The sequence below is a fragment of the Trachypithecus francoisi genome, unplaced genomic scaffold (genome assembly GCF_009764315.1).
Source record: "Trachypithecus francoisi isolate TF-2019V2 unplaced genomic scaffold, Tfra_2.0 Lachesis_group3, whole genome shotgun sequence".
NCBI classification, from domain to species: Eukaryota; Metazoa; Chordata; class Mammalia; order Primates; family Cercopithecidae; genus Trachypithecus; species Trachypithecus francoisi.
This window is the reverse complement of record NW_022681468.1, coordinates 166,639-185,413: the sequence shown is the minus strand read 5'-3', so window position 1 is coordinate 185,413 and position 18,775 is coordinate 166,639. Positions and strand designations below refer to the sequence as shown.

Sequence of the window (18,775 nt, the reverse complement as noted above, 5' to 3'; positions counted from 1 at the left end):
AATGTTTTGAATGGAGATTTGACAATTTAGATAACCTGATTGTTTGGTTGGTTTCATATAAATCTTCACGGGTAGAACAGCATTGAACCTATTCCAAAATCTGTCCTTGATCCATGATCACACTCATCTCCCAGACCAGCTCCTTCAGCACATCTCCCTACCTGGAAGAAGAGGACTCTGGGCTTGGTGAGGGGAGGCCCCAGGAAGAGAACTGAGTTCTCAGAGGGCACAGCCAGCATCCTACTCCCAGGATGAGCCCAAAAGACGGGGTCCTCCATCCTCTTTTTACACCTCTCCATACAAAGGCACCACCCACATGCAAATCCTCACTTAGGCACCCACAGGAAACCACCACACATTTCCTTAAATTCAGGGTCCTGCTCACATGGGAAATGCTTTCTGAGAGTCACGGACCTCCTGTGCAAGAACATGAAGCACCTGTGGTTCTTCCTCCTCCTGGTGGCAGCTCCCAGATGTGAGTGTCTCGGGGATGCAAATATGACGATATGGGAGCCTCTGATCCCAGGGCTCACTGTGGGTCTCTCTGTTCACAGGGGTCCTGTCCCAGGTGCAGCTGCAGGAGTCGGGCCCAGGAGTGGTGAAGCCTTCGGAGACCCTGTCCCTCACCTGCGCTGTCTCTGGTGGCTCCATCAGCAGTGGTTACTACTACTGGAGCTGCATCCGCCAGCCCCCAGGGAAGGGGCTGGAGTGGATTGGGTATATCATTGGTAGTAGTGGGAGCACCAGCTACAACCCCTCCCTCAAGAGTCGAGTCACCATTTCAAAAGACACGTCCAAGAACCAGTTCTCCCTGAAGCTGAGCTCTGTGACCGCCGGAGACACGGCCGTGTATTACTGTGCGAGAGACACAGTGAAGGGAGTTGAGTGTGAGCCCAGACACAAACCTCCCTGCAGGGAGGCGGAGGGGCGCGGGCAGGTGCCGCTCAGGACCAGCAGGGGGCGCGCGGGGACCACAGAGCAGGAGGCCGGATCAGGAGCAGGTGCAGGGAGGGCGGGGCTTCCTCATCTGCTCAGTGCTCTCCCTCCTCACCAGCACCTCAGCTGTCCCCAGGGATCCTCTTTCTTTGCTATCTGTGGTTCTGCTTCCTCACATTCTTCTGCCAGAAAAGAAAGGAGGAAGACACATTTTCCTCTTACAATTGAAGTTTCACCAATTACTAGGAACTTTCCTACAACTTCCTGCATGGCCCATTATTCCTTAGTGATTAAAAAACATATATTCTAATGCTTCTCACCATCTCTTGGTTTGTGTCATCAATCGAATTGTGCCCTCTTTGAAATTCATATGCTGAAACCATAAATTCAATGGATCTATATTGGAATTTTAACGATACAATTAAGGTTAAATGTGGTCAGAAGTGTGAGACCCTAATGCAATAGACGTGCTGTCTTTATAAGAAGAGGAGGAGACACCAGAGACCTCTCACTTTTCACGTGCACGCAGAGAAGAGGCCATGTGGAGACGCAGTGTATGAGAAGGTGCCCCAGTGCATGCCAGGAAGAAGCTGCACCAAGAACCACCCTGCCAGCACCTTGATCTTCAACATTTAGACTTCAGAATTGTAAGAAAATCAATATTTGTTGTGTAAGCCACCCACTCCGTGTTGTCTTCTTATGAAGACCCAGACAGACTAATAACACATAACTCATAACTCTGTTAACGCTGTCCCCTGGATGGAGAATCAGCCCCCTGAGGCTGGGCACATCTCTCAAACTTCTACATAAAGTAGGCAAAAAATCATAGCTGTGGCATAAAAACTGTCATGTCCCTGTTGACCAATTTCTGGGCAAAGTGTTTTAATAAAGCCGCTGAGGCTTTGTCACAAAAGTTGTCTTTTATCTTTTCTTATGACCTCACTAATGGACAATGGCTACCAGCTGGATGGAGACTGACCACTGACCATCTTCTGCTGTCTCCTTAGTATGCCACAGAAAACACAGCAACATTACTCAATGTCTTCAACTTTCTAAATTTGCACTGAATGTATTGCTAAATGAGGAGCTACATGAGGTCTGAGTTTTGTTCCCTTCTTCCCAGTCTTCCTCAATTACCAAGGGCAGAAGAGGCTTTCAATGAAATTTGGCTGTCAATGCCCCCAACACCACATCACTTTTAAGGTCCAGGAACTTTATTGGGGGATAGTGAAATACACTTTTAAATGTCAAGCCTAAAGCACATACAACAGCTGAAGGAATGGCCACTGTGCACCTAAAGGATGAGGCAAATGGTAGGGTCCCTTCCTCCAGGATGATCCTGGGTGTGATGGTTGGACGCCTCATGCATATGGAATTAAGGACTGGACTGAAGTAGAAACAAGGGTCACATCCCATAGGAAAACATGAAAAGAACAGGTGAGCATCCGTGAAGACAGGTAATTAAATTTGTTGAGTTTAAGATGAAATTTTTTTCCGAAGTTTTTAATGTTCTTAGCTAAATATGAATCTTTTCAACAAACTGAGAATTAAAGGAGAATGGAGTTAGAAGATGAGAGAGGAAAAAAATCCTGAGAGAGCAGAAAGAAAATTCACACAAAACTGTCACATGGCAGAGGCCAGAATGGAGCTGATGCAGCAATGTCATTATTCTGCAGCCCTAGTTGAAACACTTTGGTATTTAAGGCAGGCCCAGTGTTGAAGAATTCCTTTAGTTTTTGCTTCTCTAGGAAAAGTCTTACTTATACTTTATTTTACAAAAAGATTTACATGTTAAAGTTACTTGGTTGGCAGAGTTTTGTTTGTTTTTCAGTTTTTTTCCCCCAGCAATTTGAATACAGTCATGGGCCAGCTAACAAGGTTTCAGTCAACAATAGACCACATATATGTTTGTGGCCACATAACATTGTAATACCATATTTTCACTAAGGATGTTCCATATTTAGATGTGTTTAGATAGAGAGATTCTTACCACAGCGTTTCAGTTCCCTGCAGTGTTTGGTGCAGTAACATGCTATACAGGTTATTTGTTTGGAAACATTGTGCTATTCCACATAGTCTATGTGTACTAGGATATTCCTTGTAGGTTTGTGTAAGTTCTCCCTATGATACTTGCACAATGATGACATTGACTAGAAATAATTTCTAGTTATAGAAATTATTCTCAGAAATATCTCTATCAATAAACTATACATTATCAAATATAATTTCTCTCCATTCGGAACTGAAAAGCTTCTCCTAAGAAATCTGCTAAATCTGCTCTTTTACATTGTTTTCAAAAACCTTTCCTTTAGCAATGTGGTTTCAAACTATCTCTGATTTTTCTCATTTGGTTTAACTTATTTAAAATGTATAGAGCTTCATGGATGTGGAAGAATATTTGCTTCTCCAGATTTAGAAAGTTTCCATGCTATTACTTCTTTAAAAACCTTTCTGCCTCTCTTGCTCGGTCTCTCTTGCTCGGTCTCTCTCTCTCTGTCTCTCTCTCACCCTCTTCCGTCACTACCCCTTTTGTCTCATCTTTGCATAACTCCTCAATGCATAATTTCATTTTCACTGTGCTTCCTGACGCGTAAGTCTTTAACTCTTTTTATTTCTTTCATTTAAGTTTTTCTTCTCTGTCTCTACTATTTCAAATGATCTTTCTTTGAGTTTACTTTCTTTTATGACTTGATCTAGTCTGGTCTAAAATCCTCTTAAAAATTTTGTCTGACTTATTGTATTCTTCAGCATCAATAATTTTTTTAGTCATCTTTTAAACGTTTTATCTCTATTAAAATTCTCACATTGTTCTTGTATGATGCCACTAGCTCATTGAACATGTTTCTAACATTTACTTTAAATTTTCTTCCAGGTAATCCATATGCTTCGTTTTCATTGATATCAGTTTCTAGTTCTTTATGTTGTTCTTCTGTTTGGACCATGTTCCCCTCCTCCTTCATTTTCCTTGACTGTCTTTGTTGCTACCTGTTCATTATAACAAAAGTCACCATACACTCTTCAAAGACGAGGCTTGTAGAGATCATCCTCACCAATCAGTCCAGGCAGTAATTTGGGTCTCTCAAAACTTCATAGTATTCAAACTTCTGTCTCTGTTCTTAATGGTCCCTAGCTTTTAGAGGATGATAGATTCTGCCAGAAATCACAGGTAGGGGAGGTAGAAACTATTTACTCAAGCAGCCCCTTGAAAATTGGACCACTGGACAAAGTTTTATTATTGATATATGATTCATCAAAATAATGTTAGCTCAAGCTTCTCTCAACCAGTCATTAAACATTGAAATTTTATCATTTGTCATTTGAATCTGGGGTTTATTCTTTAAGTATTTAGGTAAAATTACAAACTGGTTTAAATCTGCCTATTTGGCAAACTGATCTGTTGCTGAATTTCCATTTTCTGTGTTCTCTCTGTGCATTTAAATCTAAATCTGTATTAGACATGCATCTAGAATGTGGAAAAGTATCTTAAAGTTCCTTAATTTATTTAATTTAATGGGGTTTCCAGAAGATGTGAAAATCTCCTTTGTTTATCAAACACCTGACTATTGCTCAATAGTTTTCTCTTTAATTTTTCTCTCTCCTCTTCCATTATCTATAATAAGCAAGGAGAAATGAAGGCACACCATCGACAGTTTGCTTAGATATCCCACCACCTAAAATTCTAACTGTCACTTACTAATTCTAAATTCATCCAATGTAACATAACTAAATTATAAATTCCATAACAAGGTACACATAGTTTCCAGTTCTTATACCACATTTGTGACAGAAACAAAGCAGGTGTGCTCTCTGCGAGGTGGTCATCTGAGTTCCGAGGTGAGGGGTCACACAGGTATTTTTTGATATTTAAGGGATCGGGCAACAACAGTGATAACAATTCTGATCATCACTGGCTATTACCGGAAAGTTTACAGGTAAAGTTACTGCTGTTATTTGATTATAACACCTAGTTAGAATGAAGCTCAGAGGAAGAGGTCCCATCCTAGGTCACACAGTGAGGAGGAATGGAGCTGTGCTCTGCTCTCCACACTATGCACCAGATCCCAGGCACAGGCCCAGGTTCCACTGACACGTGGCATCTGGAGGGCAGTTCTCAGGGGATGGTCTTAGCGCACCTGCTTCCTGCGGCAGGGCGCTTCCTTCTCTCAGTTGTGCACTTGCTCCTTCTGCCAGCTCTGAAGTGACCACTTGCATTGTCATGAATTATTCATGTTGTCTCCCTTATTATGGCAAAAAGCATATTTATTAAATTTTCAATTCATTGTCTCTGAAGCACACTGCATTAGCAGAAAGGAATAAATCACATTCCTTCACCTCCCCCACAGCCCAAGATTCCTGAAGACAGAGCGGATGTGATGTACTCATAGGTGGATCTCTGCTCCATCTATGAGGAGGTGGCCTTGGTCTTCAAGTTTCAGCAATTCTGGGAAGCCAAGGTCACCTCCATCTCCTCCTCCCTGCTCTGCAGCTCACCTGAGAACAGTTTTCTCATTGGAATATCATCTGTTTAAGGAATACAAGTCGCTGCTTTAGGATATGGGGCCTGAGTGCACCTGCTGGATCCAGCCCAGGACTGGAGACACTTTCCAGAACACAACTTCACCTGAGACATGTCCAATCACACTGTTTTACTTGCACAATTTCAGCTTCCTCAGAAGAAAATTAAAATTGCTGAGACTTTTTCATAAATGTTGTGCCATGTCCTTTTTCTGTTTCCTTGCCTGTTCATTTATGTCAGACCAGGTACCACTTATATGTAATGAGATCAGAATTCTGCCTCCAGTAACACATCTGAGGTGACACTTGATTGTACTTTTGGTTTAGGCTCCAAAATGTAGATTATAAAATTCATCAACCTCATTTTTATGTCAAAAGAAATCTGCATAATCTGAATGTCAACACTTTTTGGAATCAAGTAACTGAAGTAACAAGAAATCTTACCCACTTCAAAAACTGGATAGACAGACATGCCTAAAATGGCAGTTGACACTTACTTAACGGGAACAGAGGTTGCAGAAGCCACAAGATATTGAGGGCACTACATGACAAGCACTATAGACATCTGAAAGACAGATGTGGACTCGGTAAATGCAACATTCCAGAGGCTCTTTCACTTCTAACTTTTCTCTACTTTCTCTCCAGAAACCTCAGGATTCTAAAAAATAAAATCCAAATGCATTTCCTATGGATCAGAACTGCAGATGATTAATTACTGAGAAACATACCAGGAGCCTGTTTCAGGAGCTTCTACAGGGAAGGACTTTTCCAGAACCTTATCTTATGTGAATGAAGACAAATCTTCCGTTCCAGATTTTTCTTCCATCCTTCCATTATTATACAAATGAGCAAAGTTAGCCAATAGGGGTAAGAAGTAAGTAAATAGTCTAGGGACTCTGAAACCACAAAAGGGATTAACTACCAAAAATGAGCTTTTCCCCCTGGTGACGCCTGGTCAAGGTCACAGCCCAGAAGAGGATGCCGATCGCGTCTCTAGGTTGCCATGGTCAGAACGGGCAGTGCTTACCCGCACTGCCCAATCCGTTCTCACCAGGATGATGACTCTGGATAAAGACGCAAGTGTGGCAATGCACAGACTCTATCTGAGGAGAATGTAGGGAAACTAATGGAAAATGGCAGAGAGTGAGACAAGACAGTAGAGGAATCCGAAGCCTCTGATATCACCATTTTTAAGACCACGGTCTTGAAAACTCCCTGACTGACCTCAGCTTCTGTTATCATGAAGCCTTTGCTGGATTCCTAGCTGAGAAAATGAAAAGAACAACCTGCATGCACTTCCCAAGTCTCCCCTTGGGTCCTGTTTGCTTTAGACTTCTAGGGAAAATGTCAGATACCTGGGCCTAGTGTCAGTGTAGGTGGCACTTCCTATAAGCTACACAATAGGAAGAAGGGAAAATGTGTGTTATTGGAATAGTGGATATGGAGTGGGGTGTCATCTGAATGTATCTGGACCTGCTGGTATTCTCAGGTGCAACATTCAACTGCAGGAGCCCATTGAAGAAACACATCACTCCCCAAACTCCTGTAAGTTTCTGTGTTCATTTTGGATTCACTAATGAAGTGAATCCAGAGCTTCAGAGAAGGAGCTTCCTCCTTCATCATATAATCCTTGCTTTGGTTCCCCCTGCAGAGTTCAATAGGTTTAGTAAGGCTAATCACTTGTTTCAAGAAATGATGTCAGCAGCATATGGTGTCACTGAGAGATTATTCTAAACCAGAACAAAGCCATTTCATGTCGGGCTACAGAAGCTGGGGTAAATGTTTGTGAGCCTTAACAGGACCTCCTTGCAAGGCAAGGGCTGGGCGGAAGAATCACTCAGGAGCCACACAACACAGGTTCCAGCCCTGGAGCAGGTGCACAGGAGGCTGCTGAGAAGGTTTCCTCTGAAGGACTGAGTCTTCCTTTTTCAGAAAAAAAAGCTAAAATATGAGCTCAACAAGTTGCTGATATCCGAACCATTCGTACAATTTAAGGCAATGACGACTATTTTTAAAGTGGGTTTCTGGGATTATTAATATCTTAATAGTGAGAATATGAAGAATAGGGATGGTTTCATTAATTCAATGGATAGAGAATTGTGGTAGCCACTATATTTCTATGAATAAGAAATTCAGATTTCAGTGTTCAGTAATGTTGCCTACACTGTGTGAGTGACAGGACAGTGGTGGATCTTGGAGTGTGGCAGGGGCACTTACCAAGTGAGTCAGAAATCAATATGTAAAAATGAGGATCTATGGATTTGAACTGAAAGTATGTAAATACTTCATAAAATACTAACAAATGGAGTTCAAAATTAACCCAAAATTATTACAAACACAAATTCCTTGACAATTATATTGGGAGCAGTGAGTTCATAAAGAATTCCAAACTACTGTTTCAACTTCTGATTCCTATTGTTCCTGAGATGAGAAAATCAGCTCTGATTACACATCACAGGGCAAATCTCTAAACCAAGAGTGCTTCCATTGAAGATGCTGGGGAATCAGACGCGGGGCAGGTGCTAGAGACACTGGATCAGGAGTACCCAGCGGATCTCAGAGGGACCTACTGGACACTCACATAGGAGATCAGCAGTCACTGTCTCAGGTCACCAATGAGCTGGGCTGGTGCCTGACAGGTCCAGAATAGGGCCAAGGCCTCTTCTCAGTGTCATGGAGAGGGATGGTTCCAGAAATCTTCCAGGCGGTCTCTATACTTATAAAGTGAAAGTTCACAATGAGGAGCGTGCTCTGAGCGGGCTTATTCTTCAGTGAAAGGACCTCTGTCCACAAACATTCATAAATGAAGCAGGATATGCATTTCATCAAACAAGATTAGGGCTCAGACCATCTGCATCTCACACTCTCATAAGGCTAAGGTGCTTAAGACACCAGGGGATGCTCAGAACCACCAGGGGCGCTCAAGACAGGGGACGATCATAACCACCAGGGGGCTCTCAGGACACTGGGGGATGTTCAGAACCACCAGGGGGCGCTGACAACCAGCAGGGGTGCTCAGGACACTAGAGGGCGATCAGGACACCAGGGGACTCTCAGAACCATCACAGGGCATCAGGACACCAAGGACCGATCAGAACCACCAGGGGTGCTCAGGACAACAGCTTGCTCAGGACACCAGGAGGCTCTCAGAACCACCAGGGGGCGCTCAGGACTACAAGGCAGTGCTCAGGACACCAGGGTTAGCTCAAGATAACAGGGAATGGTCAGAACCACCAGGGGGCGTGCAGGACACAAGGGATGCTCAGGACACCAGAGGACGCTCGGAACCACCAGGGGGCGCTCAAGACAACAGGGGACGATCATAACCACCAGGGAGCGCTCAGGACACTGGGGGATGTTCAGAACCACCAGGGGGCGCCCAGGACACCAGGGGCGCTGACAACCAGCAGTGGGTGCTCAGGACACCAGGGGGCGCTCAGGACACCAGGGGATTCTCAGAACCACCAGGGGCGCTCAGGACACCAAGGGACGATCATAACCACCAGGGATGCCCAGGACAACAGCTCGCTCAGGACACCAGGAGGCTCTCAGAACCACCACGGGGCGCTCAGGACTATAAGGCAGACCTCAGACACCAGGATCAAGATAGACTCAAGATAGCAGGGACCTCAGAACCACCAGGGGGCGCTCAGGACACAAGGGGACACTCAGGACTCAAGGGTTCTCTTGGGAAGTGGGTCCCTATCAAGTTCTTGGGGATGGTGTGTTTCTTTTTTTAGGCTTTGTAATTTCTCACCTGGCGAAACAAAAGTCTTCCCAGGATCTCTTGCCATTTATTTCTTGGAATGCATGTTTCTCTCCTCTACAAAATCGTAGCTTAGAACCATAATTCAATTCTTTATATTTTTATAATAATACTAGCAATAATATCTAAGTAAATTTTAAAATGACGAAATTGTATATGTTTACTTTAAACTATTTCCGCAAACATTTCTGTTTCCTGCACTGTGTCAGTCACATTATTTTAAATACTTTTCTAACAATAACTCAACATATGAATGTGCTGAGTTTATTTTCCTTTCATCCGCTGTTTATGGAGTTGAAATATCACTTTAAGGGCTTCTGTCCTCCACTTTGGTGGTTCCTGGAGTTCTGACCCTCAGTCTGTTTCTCTACCTTCCCTTCTTCTGTTCACATTTTTGCTATTCCTCGGTTTCTGCTCAAGGAATCCGCAAGTCCATTTACTTTGTCTCATCCATGTCTGGTGAATCAGTTCCTTCCCTTCATGATCACTGAAGTCACCCAAGTATGGGAAGGTAACAGTCCTTAGAATATGCTCATCTACCTGCAGAATCCCTGCTCTCCTCACCCTTTTCCAGGGTCCTGCAGACATCACCCCATCCCATTAACCCTCTCTAAGTACCCCAGAGTGGGCTCTGCAGCTTCTGCTTCCCTCTGTGTGCTCAGCCCTGGGGCTCATTACAGCTTTGATGATAAAGCCCAAATCCCTATTGTGTTTGCACACTTTCTGACCACCCTCTAGCAAGCTGCCACTGTGAGTGAATCCTGGGAATCCTGGGGTGACTTTAATTCTATATTTATGGAGATTCTCTAGCATCCAGGAATATTGTAAAATAAGCAACATATAGAGTTTATGTTAAAATTCATGTAAAACAATTGCAGAAAAAAATTATTTAAATTGCAAAACGCTATCTTTTAAATTTAATACTTAATATTTTATTTTAATTTAATATTTAAATGTTATTTAAATTGGAAAAGCTGACACATTTTTCAAAAATACAATGTTATTTCAACACATTGTGTAATTTTATTACACAATGTGTTTTTACTAAAACATACATTTACATGTATTTCATATTGATATTGGAATATACAGACATTCATAGAAGAATATTATTTTGGACTAAAACCTCAAATATAAATACAATAAATTTAAATCAATTAATTAATTAGAATAATACAGAAACAAAGGTATGTTCCTTTGGTGTTCAGAAATGTGTTCACTTTTGCCTGTGCTCATATATGTTTCATTGCTGAGTGTGGGTGTTTTTTGTGTATGTGACTATAAAGTTTTAAAACAGATGATTAACTTATATAGTCATAGAAATCAAAGTTTGGGTTTTTTTCATGTTAAAAGTTAACAGAAAACTCACAAATGAAAAAAAAGTCATAGGCCAGGTGCATGACTCACGTCTGTAATCTCACCACTTTGGGAGACTGAAGCGAATGCGTCACCTGAGGTCAGGAGGTTGAGAGCAGCCTGGCCAACATGGGGAAACCCCATCTCTAGTAAAAATATAAAAATTAGCTGGGCGTGATGGTGGCTGCCTGTAATCCTAGCTACTGGGAGGCTGAGGCAGGAGAATTCTTGAATCTGGGAGGCAGAGTTTGCAGTGAGCCAAGATCATATCACTGCACTTTAGCCTGGGCAACAAGAGCGAAATGCTGTTTAAAAAAAAAAAAATTCCAGAGAGCATTTGAAATGCCTGTGGTGTATTCAGGTGTCCTATTAGTAATCATTTTAAAAACTAGCTAAAATGTTTTTAAACTTTTATTTTTGGTTCAGAGGTACATGTGCAGGGTTTGGTACATAGGTAAACTGTGAGTTATGTGGGTTTGATATACAGATTGTTTTGCCACTAAGGTAATAAGTGTAGTGCCTAATGGGTAGTTTTTCACTTCTCACCCTTCTCCCGTCCTCCACACTTGTGTAGGTCCCAATGTGTGTTGTTTTTTCTTCTTTATGTCAATATGATTAGCTCCCGCATATAAGTGAGAACAGGTGGTATATAGTTTTCTGTTACTTTGTTAATTTGCTTAGGATAATGACCTCCAGATGCAACTACGTTGCTGCAAAGAACACGTTCTTATTCTTGTTATGACTGTGTTGTATTTCACGCTCAAACATACAGAAATCAATGTGTTGGGAAAAGCCAAGGTGTGGGAAGAAGCGGAGGCAGGGCTTGCATATCTGACATAACATCCAGGGCTCAGGGCACAAAACCCCTCGCGGCCTTTGGAATGTGTCTAGACATGCTGGCTCCTTGCTTCCAGCCCTCCCAGGCTCCTAGATCAACTGTATTCCCATTATCTCAAGTAGCAGAACATGTTCCATATAAATGCTAAACCATCACAGCTGTAGATCATGCGCTTGTCCTTTCGACCCCTACATTCTCACCACCTGTTTCTTTGTTTGATCACCAATAAATAGTCTTGGCTTCCAGAGCTCGGGGCCTTCACAGGCTCCACACTCGCGATGGTCCACCTGGTCACACTTTCTCTCTCAAACTGTCTTTTTCTCATTCCTTTGACTCTGCTGGACTTCGTAGCCCCAATGACCTGGTGTTGTGCTGGATCAACCCAACATTTCTGGCACCCAATGTGGGGCGACAAAGATCCCGGTGAAGGAACAGCAGAGCATGTAAAAGTGGAGGCGGCATCATCAAAGGACACCTGATCGTGATGAAAACAATCTCGGAGGGAAAGCTGAGAGCTCAGCAGAACCAGGGTAACAATGGAACAAAGTGAAAGCAAACATTCTGCTTATTTAAATTTCTGAAGGCATTTATTACGAGAAGGGAAGTGAAAGTTAGTACTCAGAATATGTTATCACTGATTAGTAGAGGAAAGCAGTTTTTGCCCATGGTTCCCGGAACAAGGGACTATGGAGTTGGATGAATGGGAGAGAACTTGCAGATATTTTTTAAAAAGCATATAAAGATGGAGCAAAATTCCAGTCTCACTTTGGTCAATGTGGGCACTAATAAAGGCAGCTTGTGAGCCATTTCAAACAGATGACGAGGCAGATTCAGATGAGAAAGAAGAGGACAAGTGTAAAAAAAAACCACAGATTCTGAATGTGAAGAATGGAAACCAGAGGAAGTTGGGTCATACGACTCTCGTGCTAGAAAATACTCTGCCTTTCAGAATGTAACCTGGGCACACTGAATGCAACTGTATAAAAATGAATCAATATAGTCAGTTGGGTCATATGACTCTCGTGCTAGAAAATACTCTGCCTTTCGGAATGTAACCTGGCACACTGAATGCAACTGTATAGAAACCAGAGGAAAATAAAGGAAAGGAAAACGAAAGTATGTTTTACTAGCCCATCAGCTCCATCTGCTGAATTAAGTGAATGGCCACCTCCTGTATCTCCCCTTAATGGGCAAGAAAATGTATTAGCTACAAAACTTACTGCTCCTGTAGTTACAACCTTAAAACCTGGAGCAATTGGTGGTGCTACACAAAATTCCATTCAAAAGGCTAGAGCTGACTGACAGCTTGAAGCGTGGCAATTTCAGTTTCTCTAATTGAACCACCTTTCCATTTAAACTGTTAAAGGTATTCGCGCAGGCCATTCGTCAATATGGGACAACTCTCCTTTTGTGCAAAGTTTGTTAAAAAATGTGGCTCTTGGCCGGGCGCGGTGGCTCACGCCTGTAATCCCAGCACTTTGGGAGGCCGAGACGGGCAGATCACGACGTCAGGAGATTGAGACCATCCTGACTAACACGGTGAAACCCCGTCTCTACTAAAAATACAAAAAACTAGCCGGGCGAGGTGGCGGCGCCTGTAGTCCCAGCTACTCGGGAGGCTGAGGCAGGAGAATGGCGTAAACCCGGGAGGCGGAGCTTGCAGTGAGCTGAGATCCGGCCACTGCACTCCAGCCTGGGCGACAGAGCGAGACTCCGTCTCAACAAAAAAAAAAAAAAAAAAAAAAATGTGGCTCTTGATAATAGGTTAATACCATATGATTGGGATACTTTGATAAAATCTGTTGTCACTCCATCTCGGTTCTTGCAGTTTAAAACCTGGTGGTCTGATGAAGCTCAAACTCGGGCAAGGGAAAATACACAAGCACAGCCACCTGTGCCAGTTTCCTTTGAACAGTCAAAGGGAGTCGGGGCTAATTGGGGTGGATTAGAAAATCAAACAGTAATGTAGGATGTTGCCATTGTTCAGCTGCACTCTGTGTGCTTACGGGCATGGGAAAGGATAAATGTTACAGGGGAAAAATATCCTTTCAGTTCTGTCCGACAAGGACCTAAGGAACCATATATTGATTTTTATTGCTCAGCGCCAAGAGGCTGTCAATAAAGCCATAACTGATAAAACAGCTGAAGATGTTGTAATACAGCTTTTTGCACATGATAATGCTAATGCAGAGTGTCAAACTGCTATTAGACCCCTGAGAGGGAAGCCTCACTTAGCTGAACATATTAAGGCTTGCAATGGCATTGGAGGTAACTTACATAGGGCTACTCTTTTAGCTCAGGCTATGGCTGTAAGAGTTGGAAAAATTATGCCCCATTTCTCAGGCTCTTGCTTTACTTGTGGGCCATTTGGACACAAAAAAAGGAATGTAGAAAAGGAAGTCAAAAGGCAAGAACTACTACCACCAAACAACAGAAAAGCCCCAGTGTGTGCCCCTGTTGTGAAAAAGGCCATCGCTGGGCAAGTCAGTGTCATTCTAAATTTAGCAAAGATGGACAACTTCTTTTGGAAATGAGATAGAGAAACTAGAAAGCATCTGTAAATTGAACACTGTCAGCAATAAAAAAATAACAAGTGACCGATACATAAACCATTACTGGTGAACTCCAGACATGATGCTAAGTGAGCAGTCAGTCTCAAAGCTCAAAGGGACACAGCTGTAAGCACCACGGTCATCCTCAGGTGTCAGTGGTTTGGGCTGGGCTTTCTCTGTCTCTTTCCTGACCAGGCCCCGATGTTGAGCTCCGCCACTTGCAGATGGAAAATCCCACTATTTTCAATCATGCACTGAGGTTTGAAGTGCTTCACACAGACTGAAACAAACACAGGCTCCTTTGAACAGTGTCTGGCATTTGTTCCAATCACGAGAGAACGTCCCCCCGCTCTCTCCCTCCTCGGTTCTCTCCTGCAAGCCAGCAGCCCTGCAGTTTAGTCTGCATCTCCCATACATCCACCTATCTCATTCCAAGGGCCTTCCACTACACCTTCCACTGTTTTTGAGAGCACTGGCAGGCTTTGAACTTTTCCACATTCTGTTGTTACTGAAGTTAGGATGCTGAACTTAGATGTGGAAGGAAGTAGGAGCATCTTAGATAAAATATAATGACTGACCTTACTAAGTTTTCTAGATTTTCCTGAATAAATGTTTCTTCACTTGCTGTATGCTGTCAGAGCCTTTCCAAACCCTGTAATTTTCCAAAATAATTTTCACTGGTCTCCTGAGGGCATGGACTCATTGAGCCCCTCATGCTGTCAAAGAGAAATAAAACTTTTTTCACTTTTTAGAGACCATCCATGGGCCATAAAATAATGGGTTGGCTTTTCTTCCAACACTTTACAGACACCATCACTTTTCCTCTTGCTTATAAGATTTTCACCAGAAGAAAGCTGTCATCATCTTTTCTGTTCTTTTGGAAGGAATCCCCCCTCTACTCACCTCCACTTGCCTGCATGTATTTCTATTTGTCTTTGATTTTCAGCAGTTTTAATGAGATTTACCTAAATGTGTGTGTGTGTTGAGGGGTGTTATCATGCTGTTCTGTGTTCTCTGAGATGCATGGATTCATTGTTTACTCTGTCTCCATTTTCGTGAAAACAATTAGAAATAAACCTGTATGAGCCCAGAAACGAGCCTCCCCTATGGGAGTGAAGAACCACGTGGGGGCGCTCAGAACCCACTGAGCACAAGAGCCAGCCTCAGGGCAGGTGCAGATGGGGGTTAAGGTCTGGTTTCCTGTCAGCACTGTGGCTTCCTCTCCATAAAACAGATTCCTCTGGGGCACTTTTCTGGATCCTTGATCCTGCTCTTCCTATGAAGTCTCTGAAGAAGAAGCATTTGTTGTAACAAGAGAAAAACTTTCTCACATGCACCAAAGGCAGAGTCACCTAGTCATTTACTCCTGTTTCTCAACATCAATAACCTATCAGTGCTTCTGAAGTTAATCAGTTATATCTATAAAGATGCTGTGTTTAACTCAGCATGCAGCCCAGCTCAACAGAACTCCAAGGGCCAGTCAGCCAGCAGCAGGCAGGATAAAGTGCATGCTGGACATTGGGGCAGAGGGAGTTCCCATCCAGTGCAAGAGAAGAAAGGCCGCGTGGTGGTCACTGTCAGGACTCAAAGCCCACAGCTCCAATTGTAGGTGATCCCTGGAAAGGAAGAAAGACCCCACCAATGTTTAGTGTGGATGTCGAGTCTGATGGTGCCACACTCACACCCCAGGTGAATATAAAAAGTTTTATTAACTCTGTTTTTCGGGTGTCTGCTGAGAGCACCGCAGGCTTCTCAAGAAATTACAGACTGGAATTTCCTCATTAGAGCAGGAAAGGAGGCTGGCTCAGGGCTTTAGAATGATTTGGTGGTGGGGTCAAGGGGTGTGTTTCTACTCAGGAGAAGGAGCTTGCATGATTTAAACCTGACACTGGCATCAGATAAGGGAGCTTCCGTGATTTCTTAACTAGATTTACCACATGCAGAGGGCAAGGAGGAGGAAGAATAAACCTTAATTCATTAGCATTGAGGCACAAAAAATAGGACCTGGCACTTTATTCTCCCTAGCAGCTCAAGAAAATGAGTGAAAAAGAGAAGAGTCCACTGTGTGTGAAAAGCAAACAGGTCTAAAGAGAATAAAAATTTTATTACTATGAGGACATAATAAAAAGAGAAGAATGAATGAGACAGGCAGAAGTGCTGAATCAATGCCCTGTGTGGGGCCTTTTCATTATCCACAGTCATCAGTTTATTCTGAAGGTCTCAGGTCAGCTTCCTGCTTCAAAATATCACAGGCCCTTACAGTCTATGTGAAAACGCTCGGTTTGTCGTTCTTCACTAAAGTAGCCTCATAATTAGATGAACTTCTGAATTTAATCTCCAGTTATGTTAAATAAAAAACAAAACACAATCTACAGTTTAGGAAAGTGAGAGTTTATTTTTTATCAAAGGTTACAGCCATCCCGTATGCTGGAAAGCATAGCTTTTGGTAAAGATGAGAGAAAGGCACTCCCACGAAGAAGGAGTTGGGCAGAAGCTTTATGCTGAAGGGTTTGGCTAAACAGACGCAATCGACAGGTTACAGGAGGGGCTATGGATGTTCATGGAGGTGGTCCTGACACATGCACACTGGACACACATGCATGTAACTTATGACCCCTATTTACTTACCAGTGAAGACTTAGCATTTAAATTCATTACAGTTAGGACCTATGTGCCAAAAGCAGAAGCAGAGACACAAAGGCACTCAGTGTGCAGCCTCTATAAACGAACAGAGCCAGGCCATGGTCAGTGGTCTCTAGTTAGGAGAAAGATCGTGATATGAGTCTAGTGTTCAATCAAAGCTGGGGATGGCTTGCGGAACAGGGGTCAGTTCATCAGGGAATGGGCTGCAATTGTCCTCACAGTGCTTGTCTCAGTGCCTGTCTCAGTGCCCGTGCTTACTGAGCCACTAGTGAAAAAGAATGACCTATTGGCAGTTAGAACATAGTTTATCTTTCAAGTGCAGGAGTGAGTGGCAAAACCCTTGCCTGACATGGCTTTAGGTCTTGTTTATCATTTGACATTGCCATAGAAAGTCTGTTCTGTCAGTCTTATGATCTATATTTTAACAATAGTGTTGGTCATTGTTATGTCTAAACCGCAAAGGGGAGTGGGTATAAGAGGCGTGTCTGATCTTGTCATGGTTGGGAACTCAGTTTTAGGTTCTTCTGGAATCCCTTAGACAAACTGATGGACTATTTAGTCAGTTGAGGCACTTAGGATTTTATTTTTACTTTACAGTTCCATAAATATGAACCCAAGTATTGACATTGTGCAAATTCACTGCTGGGTTGTGGTTGAAATCACCTGGTAAGATTCCTTCCAAAGTAGTTCAAGAGCAGTGTTCCACCCTGATGTTTCTTCCAATAGATATAATTCCCTGCTTCAATGTCATTAGAGGCTATTGAAAAGATGTAGCAAAATGGTGGCTTTAATCTGTTGATGAATGGAGTGTGTAAAATACAGTCATCACTTTCAATACTTTGTCATGCATGCATGTAACAGGAAGAGGTGAGCACTAGGGGTACATCTCTAAGTATATGTGCCTTCCAGCTACCAAGCCGTAGGCTGATAACTGATGTCTCCCTGAGGGAGTTGACTATAATTCTCTAGTGCTAGGGAGAGAAACTTTGGCCAAGGAAGTTCAAGATTTTCTTAAGGTTTTGACAATTTTAGTTCAAGGATGACAATTTTCTTCATCAGTTTCAGAAGACTGTGGATGGGACTGATGCTGAGTTATAAGAGTAATGCTGATGCCTTCTGAGTTTAGATAGTATTATCAACAAGACGGTTTGGTGTGATGATCCACTACAATACGTATTCTTTGAGTTGTTTTGCCATTTCAGTTTCCTTTAGGATTTTACTTTCCAAGTTACAATTAGGTCCCTAAAATGTAGCTGTGCATCTAAAATTTATTCTTTTGTTGAGACTTTTTACAGGTTCCAGAAGATGTGAGAACCTTCTTTGCATGAAAAACATCCCAAAGTCAGGCACTCCTCTAAAACATGTACTTAATCCTTGCCTTTGGCTTATTGATGAGTTCTGTTGACCACGATAACTCTGTCATGCAGGCTGACTTTACATCAGGTGGAAGAACACATTCTGAATGCACTACTCATTTCAGTGTGTTTTATTACTGACGTATGATTCATCAGAGATGATATTAGATAAAGGATTTCAATCAGAATCTAATCTAAAAGATGTAAACAAGCTTTCCTAATTTAGATAATATTACTGTGAGCACATTGCTAATATTCAGCCAAGTCTCCTGGCTATCACACTGAATCCACACTAACTTTGACCTAAAAGTTAGCACTTGTTCTAATGTTCAAATACATTTTTTTTATATTGATGTCTCTAGATTATTATGTGTGGCTATTCTAGCCAAGAGTGAAGGAAAGCAAGGTTAACTGACTAAAAATGAGAAACAGCACAATCTAATGTAATGGAAGTCAGGACATGAGTGTCTCCAGACTTTTCTATTTTGTAGAGTTCATGCACCCAGGGGATTTCTTTTCTCATTTTTACACAAAGAAACACCCAAATTGTCCATTTCATCTCCCATTGACTCTTATCATCTCTCTCTGTGTCAGTTTGCTTAGAATTTTGGCCTTTAGCTGAATCCAAGTTGCTGCAAAAACATGATTTCATTCCTTTTTACAGCTGCATGGTATTCCACTGTGTGTAAGTACCATGTTTTCTTTTTCCAGTTTATAACTGATTGGCATTTAGTTTCATTATATGTCTTTGGTACTGTCAATAGCACAGGTTAGTTGATGTGTCTTTTATTTCCAGTGATTGGTTTTCTCTTGG

At 42.5% G+C, this 18,775-nt stretch overlaps 1 gene segment (V, D, J or C); it reads left to right on the top strand.

Annotated features, from left to right (window-relative positions):
- Positions 1 to 348: 348 nt before the first annotated feature.
- LOC117069588 lies at positions 349 to 15,274 on the top strand. The segment is given in 4 exon segments: positions 349 to 475; positions 555 to 871; positions 11,367 to 11,373; positions 15,198 to 15,274. Coding segments are annotated over 4 exon segments (447 nt in total).
- The last annotated feature ends 3,501 nt before the right edge of the window (positions 15,275 to 18,775 follow it).